The sequence below is a fragment of the Hyperolius riggenbachi genome, chromosome 12, assembly GCF_040937935.1.
Source record: "Hyperolius riggenbachi isolate aHypRig1 chromosome 12, aHypRig1.pri, whole genome shotgun sequence".
In the NCBI taxonomy this organism is placed as follows: domain Eukaryota; kingdom Metazoa; phylum Chordata; class Amphibia; order Anura; family Hyperoliidae; genus Hyperolius; species Hyperolius riggenbachi.
In genome coordinates this window covers 210035870-210055649 of record NC_090657.1, presented here as the reverse complement: position 1 = coordinate 210055649, position 19780 = coordinate 210035870, and the positions used below count along the sequence as shown (strand labels likewise).

Here is a 19780-nt window from a genome sequence, read left to right as displayed (position 1 = left end):
ACTGTAGAATATGGATTTATTTATGATATTAATAAAATAAAAATACATAAAATAAATTTCATTAGACATTTTATTGGACACTGATAGGGAATACTACATTTATTTGGAACAATACAATGCCATTTAGGACGATATTTCATTTGAACACTAGATGGTGCTATTTCTGGAATAATAACGATGAAGACAAGTACTGAAAATGAAAAGTAAAAAAAAAAAAAAAGAAGTAGAGCAGTGGGTGAGTCAGATGGCTTCTGTTCAAAGACTTTCACATTTGCAGGTTCGAGTCTCATTGGAAGTGAAAAATAATTCTTTAATTTTGAATAAATAAAATAATATTTTCAACATTAAAAATTTATTTTTTCATGGATTATATTTAAATTAGATTACCTAATTATTTAAAAAAAATTTATAACACATACACATGAGTGCTGAATTAAACAAAAATTAAAATTATGCACAGAAACAAACAAGGTTACAAGAATTAATGAACGAAAAATAACGTTTTTAAGAAGTTTGAAAGACAAGTAAAATAAAGGGAGAAGAATTAGCGCGTAAAATAACGCGTCTAGTGAAATGGATTGCAATAAACGAAAAATATAGTTTAGAAATATAAACAAGACAAACACATAAACGAAAAATATCGTTTAGGACACCGGCGCCATTTTTTAATAGTCAGGAACGATAAAAAGCATTCGGCAATGATTTCCTATGAGGCGCCATTTTTATAAAAACGGTATCTGGCGCCATTTTTCACTAGACGCAACCCAGGGACTGCATACTGCTGGAGTACCTGGAAAAGTGTACCTAACACCTTTAACCCAGGGACTGTGCATACTGCTGAGGTACCAAGAGGAATGTACTGAACACCTGTAGCCCAGGGAATGTGCATACTACTGGAGTACCACGAACGTGTACCCAACAACTGCAGGAGTATCAGGAGAGGTATACCCAGTACTTGTAACCTAGAGACTGTCCATACTTGCAGAGTACCAGGAGAGCTATACACAATACCTAGAACTCAGAGACTGTACATGCTGCTGGAGTACCAGGAGAGGTATACCCAGTACCTATAACCCAGAGACTGTACATGCTGCTGGAGTACCAGGAGAGGTATACCCAGTGCTTGTAACCCAGAGACTGTGCACACTTACAGAGTACCAGGAGAGGTATACCCAGAGGCTGCCCATGCATGTGGGTCCTTCCTGTAACAAACAAAAACCACATGTGTAGATGCTGCAGTTTCCTGTAAATGGAACAATGGAAGAGGATTTCTTTGAAACAGCCATAACTGCCGGCACATTCAACCTGAGCTCAAAGTGTGTTGTGAACAAGAAGTTCACGTTTCGTTACTTGTCCTCCGTCTACACCACAGTCTTCGCTATCGGATTATTTGGCAATGTGTTTGGCCTGTGGAATCTGTGCTTAAACTGGAGGAAATGGACCTCTCTCAACGTCTTCGTATTTAACCTGGGCGTGGCCGACCTGCTGTACGTCGTGACGCTGCCATTCTTCGTGTCCTATTACCTGAACGAAGGCGTCTGGATGTTTGGGTACGATTTCTGCCGCCTTGCTCGCCTCCTTTTTCACATCAACATGTATGCCAGCATCGGCTTCCTCACCTGCATCAGCCTCCAGCGGTACCTGGGTATCGTGTACCCTATGAGGATGATGGGGCGGTTCCAGAAATTACGCCCGTCCGTTTACATCAGTGTCCTGGTGTGGATACTGGTAATCGTGCAGATCTTACCTAATTTATATTTCCCCAATGCCGTGAAAAATGCCACCTATTGCCATGACTCTACCGTAAATGAGCACATAGAATTGTATACACCTTACACGATGGCGATCACGGTCACGGGTTTCTTCATACCGTTCGTTGTGACTGTGGCATGTTATGCCCACGTCCTCGTCATCCTAACAAAGAACACCAATGTGGATTCCAATCTGAAAAGCAGAAGTATGAAGATCGTCTTTATCACCCTGCTTCTGTTTGCCGTCTGCTTTTTCCCGTACTATATCTTCAGGAACCTCAATTTACTTTCCAGGGTCTGGCAGCTGCGAGGGACGTGCACGCCGGCGCTGCAGAACTTGTATATCTCCTATCAAGTCACCAGGGGCCTGGCAAGCATGAACAGCGCCATTAACCCTTTGCTCTACCTCGTGACTAATGAAAACTTTGTCTCCAGGTTACGCCAAATGCAGAAAAAGGCCTGGCACACCTTTGTGTATGTCGGGAGAAATAACGCCGTGCTGGACTTAAAAATCCTCAATAGGCGTGACACAAAAGAACAGGAGGAGGTTTCAGAAGAACTTTAGGGCCCTTTTCCACCATCAGTTGATAGGTAGTGAAAAGACGAACTCTCACGATCGCTTCCTGCTGCCTAGCAACTGCTGGCTGCTGCCCGGTAACTGCTCACTGAGCGCGCAATTCAGTTGCCAGTGGAAAAGAGCCCTTAAGGCTGAGAGCACACTTGGTGGCAAGATTTTGCGGGCGTTTCTGACGGCTTGCGGGGCTCTCGAGTGCGATTTTCCATTAACGTTCGTGATGTTGCAGCAAAATGTATTTCATTAAGAAACACATGGAAATAAGCAGAATGGTTGGCGTTTTAAAGTCACAGGGAAAGAAATCGCCAACAAAAAACACAAAAGAACACATACGGCATCTGACTCCTGAGAAGGCAATTCAATGGCCAGAGGAATTGTGCGGGTTTTTTTTCCAGAGTGGGGCAAAACATTATTAAAAAAAAAGTGTGCTCCCAGGCTAAAGGTGGTCACACACCATACATTTTTTTTAATTTTGATTTGATTCAAGCAATCCAATCCAATTTTCCGACTGATCGGAAGTTTCTATCAGAATCTTTGAGGTACCACACACGTATTTTCCAGATTGCCGCAATTTCGAGATAAAAGATGGTAAACTGACAAAAATTGGTTGGCTAGAAAAATCAAGAGAAAAAATGTACTGAATAGTTACATACAATTTTTTTTTTCGGGTTGAATACGATTTCACAATCCATCACACACCATAGAATTCTTGATAAAATTGCTCTGAATTTGCCAACATGTCCAATCTCAAAAAAAAGCTTTCGACTACTCAGGACGAATTGGTGAAAAATTGGATCTTTTAATTGTATGGTGTGTGGCCACCTTAAGGCTGCATTTCCAATACAAGCTTGTGTTTTATGAGTGAAAACAGGAGAAGGTTTCAAACGAACTTTCAAGCTGCGTTTCCACTACAGGCTTGAAATCACTGGTGCATATTAATTCGGCGCCGCTCAGTTCAGCGCAGTGAGAGCCGAATGACGGCTTTCCCTGCTGCCGCTAAACTCTGAGGCGGCGTTAAATACTATTCCCCCTCCGAGTTGTCGCAACTCGGAGGGAGATGTAGTTCGGGGTCTGGTAGCCGCCAGAGCCCCGAATTACCGATACGTGCCCCATAGCAGCATAGCATTGCTGCTATGGGGCGCTCGGCTCTCAGAGTCATGCGCTGAAATCAGCTGATTCGTGAATGCACATGCATCGTCGTCGGGTGCCGTACACACGCCTTTTGCCTGAGGCAGACTTCTTTACTTATAGTGGAAACGAGGCCTTGCTAAAACTTTAGGATGATTTGGTGAAGCAGTGTTATCTGTGTCTAATCCATTTACCTCATTACTGCAGTATTATTTGGAGTACCCAGACCTCAGCAGTAGTAGACAGATAATAGGTATTATTATTTTTAATACAAAATACAAAGGAAAAAAAACAAAAGCCCATATAGTGTAGTATGTTGAGGTAGATAACCGTCAAATGTGTAATAAGAAGTAGTAAAAGTGGCCACAAACGATACAATTTGCCGGGTGATAGTTTACGACCGATTCTTCCCATGAACGACCGGTAAATGATCATTTGGGACCACTAATGGACAAAATTCTAATAACCACTCCGATGAGATTAATGAAATCAATCCAAAAATCTGATCAGAATGGTTAGGAGATATTTGTTTATTAGTGGTCTGAAACAATCAACAATTCATACAAAGAATCGTTCGGCAAATTGTATCATTGGTGGCCACCTTAATACTGACAAACGTGGGTTACCACTTGGCGTCAAGCTGTATTTTCTTAGACTGACAAATGCCTGAGGAAGTGGGATGTCCCACGAAACACGTTGCAGAGGAGTTTGTCTGTATTTTTGTGATTATGAACAATAAAGAGATGTTTTTTGAAATCTAAACATCCAGTGTCCTACTACCAGGAGGTAAGTCCACCTCTACCTCCCTTTTAAATTCTTTTCAATCAGTTTTATCCTGCAATGGCACCTCTGGTTTCTACCTGCGAGACAAGGTATTATTATTTATTACAAGAGATTTGCAGTAAGGATGTATCACTTCAAACTGTGAAGAATGGTTCCCATCTACTTTCCTATTGCCCACACAAGATCAGATGCTAGAAATAAATGTGGTATTGTGTAACTGCATGTCTCAGTAGATCAAGCCTGTGAGCCCATGCAGCCTTAAAGGGAACCTGAAGTGAAAAGTATATGGAGGCTGCCATATTTATTTATTTTTAAACAATACTAGTTACCTGGCTGTCCTGATCTATTTGGCTGCAGTAGTGTCTGAATCACACCAGTAACAAGCAGACAGCTAATCTTCTCAGATGTGACAATAATGTCAGAAACACCTAATATGCTGCACACTTGTTCAGGGCTATGGCTAAAGGTATTTGAGGCAGAAGATCAGCAGGATGGCCAGGCAACTGGTATTGCTAAAAAGGAAATACATATGGCAGCCTCCATATCCCTCTCACTTCAGGTCCCCTTTAATATAGATATACACTATTTGATGCATATCCGATGGAGTAAGCCATTGAAATTCAATTTGGAAATACTGTATCAAAAGTCATAGACTCTGTTCCTATGCATGTGTTCAGTGATTGCCAATTGCATAGCAATGTGGGCTTTCAATGAGAAAGTGCCTGCCATTGCCAAACACACTGAATGCTGTCTTTTTGTTGAGTTTTTGAACATAGGTGCAGTACTAGTCCTTTTACAAAACATTTTTTTTTATTGCGGATGTTAACAAACCAGTGTTTTATCAAAGTAAATGAGCCAGTTTAACAGCTGTGAAATGCAGCCCTTTTGCCCAGAAAAGTAAGAAGAAGCCAAAACACTTTTGTTTGGCTGAGAAAGCACTACTAATAACAGGATGGGGTGTATAGTTCAAACAGCAATTATTTCTTTCTTTTTTTTCTCTTTTTTTTTTGCAGCTACAGATTTGACATCATTCACAACATCTGGCTGCTGTTAAGAGGAGTATGGACACTGACATGTTTGTTTGTTAATGCACATTGCCTGGCTGTCCTGCTGATCATCTCCCTCTAATATGTTAAGTTATAGACCCTGAACAAGCGTATGCTGATCAGATGTCTATGACAAATCTGACAAGATTAGCAGCATGCTTGTTTCAGGTGTGTGATTTAGACCCTACTGACCAGAAAGATCAGCAGCTCTGCCAGGCAACTGGTATTGTTTAAATGGAAATAAATATGGCAGCTTCCATAGGTCTCACACCTTCGGTTCCTTTTAAGATTACCACTAAGTATACAATTCGGTCAACGATTGCTACGATTATTCATATAAAGGATCGGAATGATCGTCTGGGACAACTAATGGACAAATATTTCCTAACCAATCTTATCAGATTGACGGGATCGATACAAAAATTGATTCAATTTAAAGAGAGACTGAAGCGAACAAAAATTGCTGTTTTTTACCTGCTAGTTCGCTTCAGTCCTCTCGTTAGATCTAAATCGCCGCATCCTCGCTGCAAAATGAGCGGTTTAGACCCCCCAAATCCCCGGGGGGCAATCTGGCTGGCGCTTCCCGAAAGACGCAGAGCTTTCAGCTGTAGCTCTGCCTCTACTGATGTCAATCCCCGCTGATCGCCACCTCTCCCCGCCCCTCTCACTCTTCCTTCACAGAGAGGGGCAGGGAGAGGCGGAGATCCGCACGGTGATTGACGTCAGGAGAGGCAGAGCTACATCAGAAAGCTCTGCCTCTCAGGGCAGCACAATCCACAACCAAGTTGGTCGCGGATGTTTTCCCGGGATTTGGGGCGTCTAAAGCCCTCGTTTTGCGGCGGGCATGCAGCGGTTTAGATCTAGTGAGACTTCTGAAGCGAACTAGCAGGTAAAAATAGCAATTTTTGTTCACTTCAGAGTCTCTCACAGAGCAAACAGATAAGGAAAAAACACAAATACAGAGAAGCTGTGACTGGACATAACATACTCTGGTACACACATCCAATTTTGATTGGTCAGGGATTGGCCAACTTTATTCCTCCATGTACTATGAAAGCTTACCAGTAAGTTGGTTGGCCCTCATACTACATGGAAGTGGTAAAATTGGTCAATCAAAATTGTATGTGTGTACACACTTTAAAGGACAACCGAGATGACAGGTGACATGATGAAATAGACATGTGTATGTACAGTGCCAAGCACACAAATAACTAGTCTGTGTTCCTTTTTTTGTTTGTCTGAAAGAGTTCATCAGGTATGCCAGTGACAGCTTCTTTCCAGGTCAGACCGGGTCATACTATAGCATAACCCTCACTGATAAGTAATTAAAGCCATAAAACACTTTCCTGCTTCTGAAAGCAGGAAAGAGATAAAAATAATTCATAGATTTAAACTCTGGCATACTTTAATGAAGGCGTCATTGAGCAGAGACAGTGAAACAGTAAAAACTTAAATGTAACGCATGCACCGTTTTCGTTCCATCAGTATGTGACGAAAACGGCGCACCAAGAGACACATAACGCAGTGCAAAATAACGTCCAATTTTATAACCTACATGCACTGCGTTATGGGCAGGTTGTGCGACTTTAACGTCGCATCAAACTCACCGTCCCACTGTGAAAGGCCTGGTGCACACCAAAAACCGCTAGCAGATCCGCAAAATGCTAGCAGATTTTGAAACGCTTTTTCTTATTTTTCTGCAGCGTTTCAGCTAGCGTTTTGTGTAGCGGTTTTGGTGTAGTAGATTTCATGTATTGTTACAGTAAAGCTGTTACTGAACAGCTACAGTAACAAAAAACGCCTGGCAAACCGCTCTGAAGTGCCGTTTTTCAGAGCGGTTTGCGGTTTTCCTATACTTAACATTGAGGCAGAAACGCATCCGCAATTCAAAATCTGCAGCAGCCCGGGAGTATGCGTTTCTGCAAAACGCCTCCCGCTCTGGTGTGCACCAGCCCATTGAAATACATTACCCTAGCGGATCCGCACCCGCAAGCAGATCACAAACCGCAGCGGAAACGCTCCGGTGTGCACTAGGCCAAAGAGGCCTTAACCATTTCAGGTTTCAGGGGTTTTATTGCTAAAGCTAAGTACACACTTTCAATTATAATTGACCAATCACTGACCAATTTTACCACCTCCATGTAGTATGAGCGCCAGCAGACTTGTAATACTAAAGGTGGGTACACACAAGATAAATCTTTGTAACATGAAAGATCAAAGATAACCTGCAAATAATCTTTGTAAAAAAAGTTCACAAAAGACCTCCAAAGATAGCAACGATATCTATCTCTCAATTTTTCAGATCAATCCCGGTGGATCTGATCTGTAGACGATTGTTCATTTAACAAAGTGTGTAGGAGGTCTGCAGATATTTCTTAACTTTTGTGTGCACGGCATGGGTGTAACTAGAAATCACTGTGCCCCCTGCAAAACATTGGAAGGGCCCCCCCTCCCCCTGCACACTAAATAGGGACTGTCTACAAATCTTTGTCTACAAAACTTTGTATGAATCCTTATCAGTGGTTGAGCAGATGCAGTCATAAGAACAATTGTGCAGTTTTTTTTCTCTCCTTGCCTTCATTTGTCAGTCTCTCAGGATGGACCCCTGTGGCTTCTGGGCCCCCCTGCGGCTGCATCCCTTGCAGGGTCTATTGTTACACCCCTGGTGCACAGGCGTGCATGAAAAAGAAGAAAGTAAATAGACTATGGGCTGGTGCACAATAAGAGAGCTACTGAGCGCTTTTTAAAACGACAGCGCTTTGCAAAGCAATAGGCTAATGTATTTGTATGGGATGTGATTTTATCCCAAGCGCAAACACAGGTCCTGCAGTATTTTGGAGGCGATTCACCCTCAATATTAAGTATAGGAAAGTGGAAGATCGCTCTAAAAAAAACGCTATAACAGAACAATTTCCAAGCTTTGTACAAAAATAAAAAAAAAACTCTCTACACCAAAAGCACTCAAAAAAAAATCGCTAGGCATAACTAGAAAACCGCTAGGCACATGGCTGGAATCGCTTAGAAAAATTGCTTCTAAAACGCTTAGTGTTTGCAAGTACGCTAGTGATTTTTGGCGTGCACTGGCCCTACGAAAGCATTTTACAGGAACTGATCTTTTGCAGATACTGATCTTTTGCATGTGTACAGCATCTTAAAGCGGCCCATACACTGGTCGATTTTAGCCATCAATCGATCGATCGATTGATTCTCTATAATCTATGCCAAAGACGGCAAAGCTCACAAACTAGGTCATTGAGGAATTGACCAGCCATTTTGGCTAACACCAGCCAAATACATACCCGGGCAATCAACTAGTAATCTATAACTAAATACCGGTATTTTACATTTTTTTTTTTTTAAAAAAAGCAATTTTATTCATTACGTTATTTTCACTAGTTTCTCTTTAAAGTGAACCTCCAGACTAAAAAAATACTCAGCGGCACTGAAAAGGCTTGGTGTTTCTTTAACAGTTTCACAGCATCAGAACTTTTGTTTTCTTACCCAAGCCTCATTGCAGGTGATCGGTATAGCAACAGAGGCTGGGCAGTATAGGCAGACCCAGCCTCTGTGTGCAGATATTATTCTTAGAACCCCACCTATTATGCAGTTCTCAAAAAGATTAGACTTATGTTTCAATAAAAAACAATAGAAAACTATTCCAAATGGATGACCTCTCGATTGAATGCTGATGGTTTTGTTCATGGAACAATGAAAGGTTGTTCTTCTGGATATGAAGTGGATAAGCTCGGAGGGGTAGGGATGGGGTGCAGTATGCAAGAAGGAGTGTGAGATTCCATAGCTTTATACTGCAGCAAGCAATACAAGTGTTGTAGTAAAAGATAACATACTGTATATATTATATTGAGAAGTGTTAGTGTTCGAATTCAGCATAGCCGATTCTAAACACCCAAACACTCCCACCTGCCCCTGTTCAGCACCGAACTAGCAGACAAGATTAGGAGGAGTTCATCCTGAGAATTCCCTCTGACACTGTCCGCTCGCTTGGTGCTGAACAGTGGCAGATGGGAGTATTCCGGTGTTTCAAATCAGCTTTGCCAAATTTCAACACCCACACTAGTATTGAACAAGAGGAATCAATCACTTCAGGTACATTTTACTGGTATGTTACATTAAACCACAGAGTCTCCGAGCACACAAGCAGAGGTATATCAGCATGGCAGACCATTAAAGCAGGATTGTCAGCCACAAAATCAAATTCCATTTGCCCACTGCTTTATGTTTATTATGTAGTCTACATGCAAACTGCATTCCAATATAATCATAAATGTTTCTGCTGTAATGCCTAGCTCTATGCTGGTACATTGCTGAGGAGATGGAAGCTTGTTATCTCCCCTCCCACATTCCTGTTCCTCACTGATTGGCTGAGGGCAGTTCAGTGTGACAGGTTGAGTCTGAGAAGGGAACTAAACCTCACCCCTTTTCCGAAGCTGCTGAAATACGATCTATGCTGTGCTCACATGAGTTTACAAACCAAGCTAGAGATGACAGTGCAGTTTCTAGGAGAGAAAAAAGAGGGAGGAAATTACATCAGGATTGGCTTCAGTCAGAGGCAGTAAATATGAAAAAAAGCCGGGAACAGTTTTCTCTTTATTTACTATATAAAATTCACTGAAATCAAAGGTGGACAAGTAGAAAAAGTCTTTACTTATATGTGTTTTTTTCCTGGAATAGTATACTCTCCTCTTTGTTTGTTATAGATTGGATTGCTTTAGGAGTTGAAGTATTTTTCCATGTAAAATGGGTGGCAGCAGACTTGTTTCAGGTCACATTGATGCTGTTTAGGTTACATGTGATCTCTGTAGATGGAACTTCTGATGTAATAAAGGTTTGGTTATTTGGTTATTTGTCTGTGCTGGATAAATATTCTTTCCACGCATATCCCCCTGCCAGACCTGAACACGGCCAGCAATAAACATGGCCTTGCGCTCGCTTTCCTGGTGGGCCATAATCATCCTTCACGGTTTACATTCCGAACGACTGTTGATGAAAAATAAATCCGCCTCGTAAATCATCACCTCTCATTGTAAACATAGCAGAGGAGGTAAGTGCGCTGTCTACAGTCACTAATCAGTTTAGCATTCCTCTCCGCACAGTAACTGTTGCCATAAGAGGAGAGAATGTCTGGTGATAGAATCCTCACACACATACATGCACTCATACAGGCTGACCAACACAATACAATAACATTTGTAAAGCGCTTTTCCCCCCATAGGACTCAAAGTGCATACATAGGTATGTCTTTGATCCATACATAGCTGCAGGCTGGACTGTGGTACAGAGGAAATAGCCAGGTGGAAATGCCAGACTAAACAGGTGGCTTTTCAGTTTGGACCTAAATGCTTCCAGGGATGGAGCTGTCCTGACTGGGTGTGGCAGGGAGTTCCAAAGTGTAGGGGCAGCATGACATAAGGCTCTGTCTCCAAAGGTTTTGACATAGCAAGTAAATGAACAGCGCTACTTAAAAACAGACAAGTGCCTACCTGCAAAAGAGTGCAAGCCCCACTTGTGGGATAAAATACACACCTAGCATACACATGACCTGTCTACCACTGGAGGAGGATGTTAGTTTCCTGTAACAGCTTGCTTGCAACCTATTAAGTACTCGTCCCTCCCACTGCGAAGAAGTCAATCCTCCATGGGAGGGGACCTAACACTAACTAAATCCTAACCTATGTATATGCATAGCCTGGGTGCGGCTAATCAAGTAAAATCGAAAATTGAAAATTGCGCAAAAGGTGGATCAGCGCAACACCAGGCCGCCTCCGAATGGCCTCCAATCAGAGATGCGCTGATCCCCCCCAGGAACTACAAACGCACCTTGAACCCAAACAGAAGCTCTGCATATACACCAAAAGCATGGCTGTTAAGTGGGAGCAGCTGAACAAAAACGATTTTTTTTCGTTTTTGGTCAGCTGCTCCCACTTAACAGCCATGCTTTTGGTGCATAAGCAGCTGGCTGATGGTGTAATGGTTAACCTTCTGCCGCCCGCGTCACGCCAGTAGGCGTGGCCGCGGCGGCAGCCCCAAGACCGCCTAACGCCAATTGGCGTAAAGTCCTGGGGCTCTGTTTTGCATGAGATCGCGCGCATGGTGCGCGCACATCTCATGCTCGGAGGGCGGAGCTCCGCCCCGCCTTCAGTCTCCGAGCGGCTATTGCCGCTCGGGAGACTGTTAGACGGCGATTACGCCGTCTATTTACTTGGTGCAGCGCTGCGATGAGCAGCAGCGCTGCACTGGGGACAGCCGTGTGACACGGCTGTCCCCATGGGGGACAAGAGAGCGATCGGCTCTCATAGGCAGAAGCCTATGACAGCCGATCGCCATAATTGGCTGGCTGTGGGGAGGGAGGGAGGGTAGAAATTTAAAGTAACAGGGTTTTTTTTAAACAAATCAAAACAATAATATTTATTAAAAAAAAAATAAACATGGGGGGAGCGATCAGACCCCACCAACAGAGAGCTCTGCTGGTGGGGAGAAAAAGGAGGCTGGGAATCACTTGTGTGCTGAGTTGTGCAGCCCTGCAGCTTGGCCTTAAAGCTGCAGTGGCCAATTTAGCTAAAAATTGCCTGGTCACTAGGGGGGTTTAGCCCTGCAGTCCTCAAGTGGTTAAGGGCTCTGCCTCTGACACAGGAGACCAGGGTTCGAATCTCAGCTCTGCCTGTTCAGTAAGCCAGCACTAATTCAGTAGGAGACCTTTGGCAAGTCTCCCTTACACTGCTACTGCCAATAGAGCGCACCCTTATTTGTCTTGTCTTGTCTATGCAGAGCTTCTGTTTGGGTTCAAGTTGCGTTTGTAGTTCCTGGGGGGCTCAGCGCATCTCTGATTGGAGGCCATTCAGAGGCGGCCTGGTGTTGCGCTGATCCACCTTTTGCGCAATTTCCAAAGGTTTTGAGATGGACTCTGGGGTTGACCAATTGATTAGATTTTGTTCAGAGATTGTGGGAGGTGTGATGCAGTTGTAAAAAACCATCAGGTATCTCACCAGTGATGACCAGTGAGAGGACATCACCAAACTGACTCTGTCCAAAGCTGCTCACCAAAAATACAATGACCATTGTACAGACAAAAGCTGCAGAATGCCCAAAGGCATAAAAAAATAACTTGTGAACCAAACCGTGATCCTCCATACTGCGCACGGCTCATAGTGGAATTATTTATAAGGCAACAGCAATGGAATGCTGTAAACTCAAGGTTTAAAGCTGACCATACGCGTATGGTTATTGCTGGCCAGTTCAATCACCTTGATCAATGGTGATGGACCAAACTATTCCCGGTATCATTGGCCGTTCGCCCCCTCGTGAAGTTTAATCCGCCTCCATTCTTTTACATGGAGCCAAAGATTGCCTCCTCACCCCAGAGTCCGGAGGCACATGGCAGCCAATAAGGTATGCGTGAGGGATAGCTTAGGTAGATGGCTGTTCTGTGTATACAGTGCTGTTTAGCTATTGGAGAGGAGGTGTTCTGCTACTAGTAGTACACCAACTAGAGAACTGTTTTTTTTTTTCCTGGTGTTGCTGCTTAGGTAGATTGCTGTTCTGTGTGTCAAGTGCTCTTTAGCTGTGTTGAAGAGGTGTTCTGCTACTAGTAGTTCACCGACTAGAGAGCCCCATAGTCCTTTTTAGGATGGATGCCACTGTTTTTGTGCTGTTTGCTGTTGCCAACCGTGCTGTTCTGCTAGACTGCTACGGGTAGTTCACTAGCACAGTGCAGCACAGCAATTATATATTGTGATTTGTGGTCTTTGGAAAATGTGGACTTTACATTTACTTCTTCGAATGGCCAACTAGTAAAAACAATTATGTGCTCACCTGACGTTATCACTAAAGCTCTTTGCGGTTGTTTGCTGTGTGGTAAACGCAGCGTTATGTCTGTCAGTGTGAACCGAGCCTAACCCTTACACTTCCTGCTCGACATGTACACGCTGGACATTTTAAAGCACTTTATTCCACAAATTCAGAAATGTAATGTTATTTCTGCCCTTTAGAGTTTAAAACACGACTCTGCGTAAAATACAGTGGGTTGCAAAAGTATTCGGCCCCCTTGAAGTTTTCCACATTTTGTCATATTACTGCCACAAACATGCATCAATTTTATTGGAATTCCACATGAAAGACCAACACAAAGTGGTGTACACATGAGAAGTGGAACGAAAACCATACAGGATTCCAAACATTTTTTACAAACAAATAACTGCAAAGTGGTGTGTGCATAATTATTCGGCCCCCTTTGATCTGAGTGCAGTCGGTTGCCTATAGACATTGCCTGATGAGTGCTAATGACTAAATAGAGTGCACCTGTGTGTAATCTAATGTCAGTACAAATACAGTTGCTCTGTGAGGGCCTCAGAGGTTGTCTAAGAGAATATTGGGAGCAACAACACCGTGAAGTCCAAAGAACACACAAGACAGGTCTGAGATCAAGTTATTGAGAAATTTAAAGCAGGCTTAGGCTACAAAAAGATTTCCAAAGCCTTGAACATCCCACAGAGCACTGTTCAAGTGATCATTCAGAAATGGAAGGAGTATGGTAAACCTACCAAGACAAGGCCGTCCACCTAAACTCACAGGCCGAACAAGGAGAGCGCAGTCAAGAGGCCCATGGTGACTCTGGACGAGCTGCAGAGATCTACAGCTCAGGTGGGATGACATAGGACAACTATTAGTCATGCACTGTACAAAGTTGGCCTTTATGGAAGAGTGGCAAGAAGAAAGCCATTGTTAACAGAAAGCATAAGAAGTCCCGTATGCAGTTTGCCACAAGCCATGTGGGGGACACAGCAACCATGTGGAAGAAGGTGCTCTGGTCAGATGAGACGAAAATGGAACTTTTTGGCCAAAATGCAAAACGCTATGTGTGGCTGAAAAATAACACTGCACATCACTCTGAACACACCATCCCAACTGTCAAATATGGTGGTGGCAGCATCATGCTTGGGGGGTGCTTCTCTTCAGCAGGGACAGGGAAGCTGGTCAGAGTTGATGGGAAGATAGATGGATCCAAATACAGGGCAAACTTGGTAAAAAAAACTCTTGGAGACTGCAAAAGACTTGAGACTGGGGCGGATGTTCACCTTCCAGCAGGACAATGACCCTAAACATAAAGCCAGGGCAACAATGGAATGGTTTAAAACAAAACATATCTATGTGTTAGAATGGCCCAGTCAAAGTCCAGATCTAAATCCAATCGAGAATCTGTGGCAAGATCTGAAAACTGCTGTTCACAAACACTGTCCATCTAATCTGACTGAGCTGGAGCTGTTTTGCAAAGAAGAATGGGCAAGGATTTCAGTCTCTAGATGTGCAAAGCTGGTAGAGACATACCCTAAAAGACTGGCAGCTGTAATTGCAGCAAAAGGTGGTTCTACAAAGTATTGACTCAGGGGGCCGAATAATTATGCACACCCCACTTTGCAGTTATTGATTTGTAAAAAATGTTTGGAATCATGTATGATTTTCGTTCCACTTCTCACATGTACACCACTTTGTACTGGTCTTTCACGTGGAATTCCAATAAAATTGATGCATGTTTGTAGCAGTAATGTGACAAAATGTGGAAAACTTCAAGGGGGCCGAATACTTTTGCAACACACTGTACATATTTTTCTTCATGGAAAGGTTTCCATGGATCACCCTCTGGCATGCCACTGTCCAGTTCTTAGGACTCTTTAAACCAGTGATTCCCAACCGCTGTGCCGCGGCACACTGGTGTGCAGCGGCATGGTGCCAGGTGTGCCGTCCAGTACGCTGGAGGGGGGAAGCAGCGCTAGAAGGAGGGGGCAGTGGAGGCAGCGGTGGGGAGGGGGGAAATATCCCCCCCCTCCTTCTGCCTCTCTCCCCCTCCATTTAGCGGTGGCAAGTGCAGGGCGGCTCGGCGGCGGGGAGACATGCGCAGACTTACCACTTCTGCGTTCCAAGCGCCGGCAGCGTCATGTCGTCAGATCTCCGCCTTCAATGCCGCCCACTGTGCTTCCTGATTAGCGGAAGAGCAGTGGGCGGCATTGAAGGCGGAGATCTGACGACATGACGCTGCCGGCGCTTGGAACGCAGAAGTGGTAAGTCTGCGCATGTCTCCCCGCCGCCGAGCCGCCCTGCACTTGCCACCGCTAAATGGAGGGGGAGAGAGGCAGAAGGAGGGGTCCCAGGTGAGGGAGGGGGGGGATATTTCCCCCCTCCCCACCGCTGCCTCCACTGCCCCTCCTTCTAGCGCTGCTTCCCCTCTCCTGGGCATCTATACTGGGGGGAACTGTACTAGCTATACTGGGGGCAACTAAACTAGCTGTACTGGGGGCAACTAAACTAGCTTTACTGGGGGCAACTAAACTAGCTTTACTGGGGGCAACTAAACTAGCTTTACTGGGGGCAGCTATACTTGGGGCAACTAAACTAGCTACACTGGGGGCAACTATACTAGCTATACTGGGCACTACCTACCTATGCTAGCTATGCTGGGCACTATGCTAGGTATGCTGGGCACTATACTAGCTATACTGGGTACCATACTAGCTATCTGGGCACTATACTAGCTATACTGGGCACTGTACTGGCTATACTGGGGCACTACCTACCTATACTGGGGCACTACCTATCCATATTGGGACTATACTAGCTATACTGGGGCACTATACTAGCTATACTGGGGCACTATACTGGGGTAACTATACTAACCATACTGGGGCAACTAAACTCCCTATACTGGGGCAACTATGCTAGCTATGCAGCCGCACCCCAGCCCCCCCCCCCCCCCCCCCATAGCCTGCTACACACGGCACTGTCCACTAGGTCACGCAAACACCCGCGCACCCCCCGCCGTTCCCCGGAGAAAAATATGGTCAGAAAGTGTTCCCCGGGCCGGAAAAGGTTGGGAATCACTGCTTTAAACAACTTTAAAATAAGCTTTGTGGCCAGAAATAGTTTCTATAGGTGTTAGCGTTTGCCTACCCATTGAAGTCTATGGCGGTTCGCCACGTTCATGAACGGATGCGAAATTGTTCGAGGAGCATTCACAAACCGATTTTCGGAAAGTTTGTCCATCACTATTGATCAAATCTGCCAGACATGTATTGTCTTCAACTAGAGTGACCAGATTTTTGTGGGTCCAACCTGGGACGGGGAGGGGAGCGGCGTCGAAAAGTGGGGGGGGGACTGAGGAGCGGCGTGGCCATGACATTGTATGGGCAGAGCTAACGTAATGATGTAACAGCGAGGCATAAGAAAGCAGTGTTTACGCCATGATGTGGTGAAACGAGACTTTGCATCATGGGTGTGCAGAAACTGTGTGATGCTAATAGTATACCGTAACCACAAAGCAGCAAACTGCTTTGATCATTAAATAATAAATGCAGTAACAGTTACCCCAGACACCAGAAAATAAACGCAATGGGCAACATGTCAGCACAAAATAAACGCAATGCAGGAAACATGTCAGTATAAAATAAATGCAATGCGGGCAACATGTCAGTACAAAATAAACGCAATGCAGGCAAACATGTCAGTACAAAATAAACGCAATGCGGGCAGACATGTCAGTACAAAATAAACGCAATGCGGGCAAACATGTCAGTACAAAATAAATGCAATGCGGGCAACATGTCAGCACAAAATAAACGCAATGCGGGCAAACATGTCAGTACAAAATAAACGCAATGCGGGAAAACATTTCACCAGAAAAAAAACGCAATGCGAGCAAACATTTCACCAGAAAATAAATTCAATGCGGGCAAACATTTCACCAGAAAATAAACGCAATGCGGGCAAACATTTCACCAGAAAAAAAACGCAATGCGAGCAAACATTTCACCAGAAAATAAACGCAATGCAGGGAAACATTTCACCAGAAAAAAAATGTAATGGGAGCACATTTCACCTGGAAAAAACATTTACTCACCTGGCAGAAGTCTCCGGCCTCTGGCGCGCTGCTCCCGGGACCACCTTCCTCCTCCTGCAGAGTTCCGCGCTGACAGGGCTATGGCAAGATGGCGCCCGAAGCCCTGTACTGGAGACACAAATAGTCTCCAGTACAGGGCTCCGGCATCCATCTTGCCTTAGCCCTGCTCGCCTGCCGGTGTCGGAACACCAGAAGACTAAGGAGGCTGGAGCGGGGCTGCGGGCAATGAACTGGCACGGCGTCTATAGACGCCGTGCCAGTTCATGAGGATAGAGTGGCCAGAGTCCCGAGGTCAGGACGTCCTGCTACTAAAAGCGGGACGTTTCCGGGGACCTCATGCTGCCTGGGACAGCGGACCCCGAATCCGGGATGCGTCCCGGGCAATCCGGGACATCTGGTCACTCTACTTCAACATATTTGCTCAATTCACTTTTAAGCAGTTTATTGATATGGTGGAAAGTCTCTATGCAAAAGGGCAGAAGAAGTGTGTTGGAGGAGCAATGGCCCCATACTGTTAGGAGAACCATTGATGCAAGATAGAATTTCTGCTGGAATCTATTGAGATTGAGTGTGCAGTGTGGGGTAGGAACCAATTACTATCTCACTGATTTGTGATGGGAAAGGGATCCACTGGCTTGGCATACTGGGCCTCAATTGACCTGTGTAGGCCTAGCTTACGTTACATATACTCGTCACAAACAAAATTGCAGCACCATGAAGAAATGCACATAGCCATATGAAAATCACAGTACCGGTAAAAGAGCGGGTTATATGCACATATGCAAGGGATTAAGTTTTCATACGTATCTGGTCATGTGACACACAGTTTCAGGTGAGACCATATGCTTGAGTTGTGTGACCCAAATTTGTCAATGCGTGCAATTGTCAGTGTTATACTGACCTGGTTGATCCTCCAGCTGCTTATGCTCCCAAGCCGACAAGGAGGAAGTCCTTTGTTGTGGTTTCTGGGTGCCCTTTTTTTATTCCCTATGTCTGGAGGGGTGCCAAAGTCTCACAAGGCTTTCTCGGTCAGTGTTAATTTATCATCTGCAGTTCCCTCCATCTCTGCCAGCATGCTCACTGACTGATGTGTTCTCTGATACACACACAGCTTTCAGTGAGATTGCAGCCAGAGATGAAAGGAACTGCAGGAGATAAATCAACACTGTTGGAAGAAATCTCACAAGACTTTGGTAGCTCTCCAGGCTTTGAAAAAATAGAAAAAGGGGACCCAGAATGCACAGCGAAGGAAAGACTTTCACCTCCTCAGCTGGAGGATCAACCAGGTCTACATAACACTAACCAGATGCTTTATTTGTTGAGAAAAAAATGCTGATACATATTTTAAAGGGAAGATCCGCGCTGCTAATAAAAAAAAAACCTGCCCTTACCTGGGGCTTCTTCCAGCTCCTGGCAGTCGATCGGTGCCCTCGCCGCAGCTCCTCTCCCTACGGGCGTCTAGCGGTGAAGAAGCCGACCTCGCCGGGTCGGTTTCCGGGTTGGCGTCAAGTGCGTTCCACGGCGCGGGTCACGTGGTGTACTTGACATCATCGGGTCTCTACTGCGCAGGCGCAGTAGTTCTGCGCCTGCGCAGTAGAGACCCGATGACGTCCCTACACCACGTGACCCCCCCGCCGTGGAGCGCACAGAAGCCGACCTGGAAGCCGACCCGGCGAGGTCGGCTTCTTCATCGCTGGACGCCGGGAGGGAGAGGAGTTGCGGCGAGGGCACCGATCGACTGCCAGGAGCTGGAAGAAGCCCCAGGTGAGGGCAGGTTTTTTTTTTTTTTATTAGCAGCGTGAACCTTTCCTTTAAGTGCATTGCTTGATTTTATTATTATTTGTATGTTTGGGAGTTTTAAAAACACTTTAACACAACTTGTATTCCAACATGCTATAATTTATATAGAGACAAAATCTTCCATCGAATAGTATATAAGTGACGTATGCTGACTTCAAACCAACAAATTTTGTTTCAGGTGAGACCTTTAATGACAAAAGGTGCATAGTTTTCTTGAAATTTTAAGTTTCTTCTTCAGGCAATTTACGGTTCTGACCCGAAACGTTGGGCTTCTTGCGCATGCACACTAGCTCCGCCCCTCTCTGGCTACGGCAGAAATAGTCACGCTCGATTGGGTCTGTGCTACTGCAGAGGGGGCTCGCGTTTGCACAGTTGCGCAGACCCGATCCAGCCCCGCTTTTTCCCAAGAAAAGCTTGCGGGGCGGAGCCACTGCATCTGCGCAAGCTGCCGACATACGTTGACAAGCTATTTTAGGGGGGTCCCAGTGCTGGAACAGAGGGACCAGAAGAGGATGGGGGAAGCCTCATTTGGATCCAGAGGCTACCCCGTGCCAAAGTGTACCCCATAGGAGCAACTTACCGGTAGACTTTACCGAAATAGATAGGGGCTGTAGGTTTGTTCTTAACCTTAATTTGTCCATAAGTCAAAACACTCTTTCACCTCTGTTCCCCGTGCCTTCAGTGTCCCCCTCTAAAAAAAATTTAAATGATTTTCTCAAAAAGTTTTTGGGGTTTTTTTTATTTCTTACAGTTCCTCTTTAACCAGTTCGGCCTATCTGGATGAACTTACTCG

At 44.8% G+C, this 19780-nt stretch overlaps 2 protein-coding genes across 3 annotated transcripts in view; both read left to right on the top strand.

Moving 5' to 3' along the window:
• LOC137542188 (arylsulfatase G-like) overlaps positions 1-19780 on the top strand; it is a 211213-nt gene that overhangs the window by 14825 nt on the left and 176608 nt on the right. The gene's annotated exons all lie outside the window — the stretch shown is intronic.
• On the top strand, positions 772-2410 carry LOC137540818 (P2Y purinoceptor 1-like). Its single transcript, XM_068261979.1, has one exon. The coding sequence runs from the start codon at positions 1231-1233 to the stop codon at positions 2314-2316; it is 1086 nt and encodes a 361-aa protein (XP_068118080.1). The 5' UTR covers positions 772-1230; the 3' UTR covers positions 2317-2410.

Excerpts from the sequence above, each read along its gene's own strand:
- LOC137540818 (XM_068261979.1), top strand. The coding sequence starts at position 1,231 with ATGCTGCAGTTTCCTGTAAATGGAACAATGGAAGAGGATTTCTTTGAA.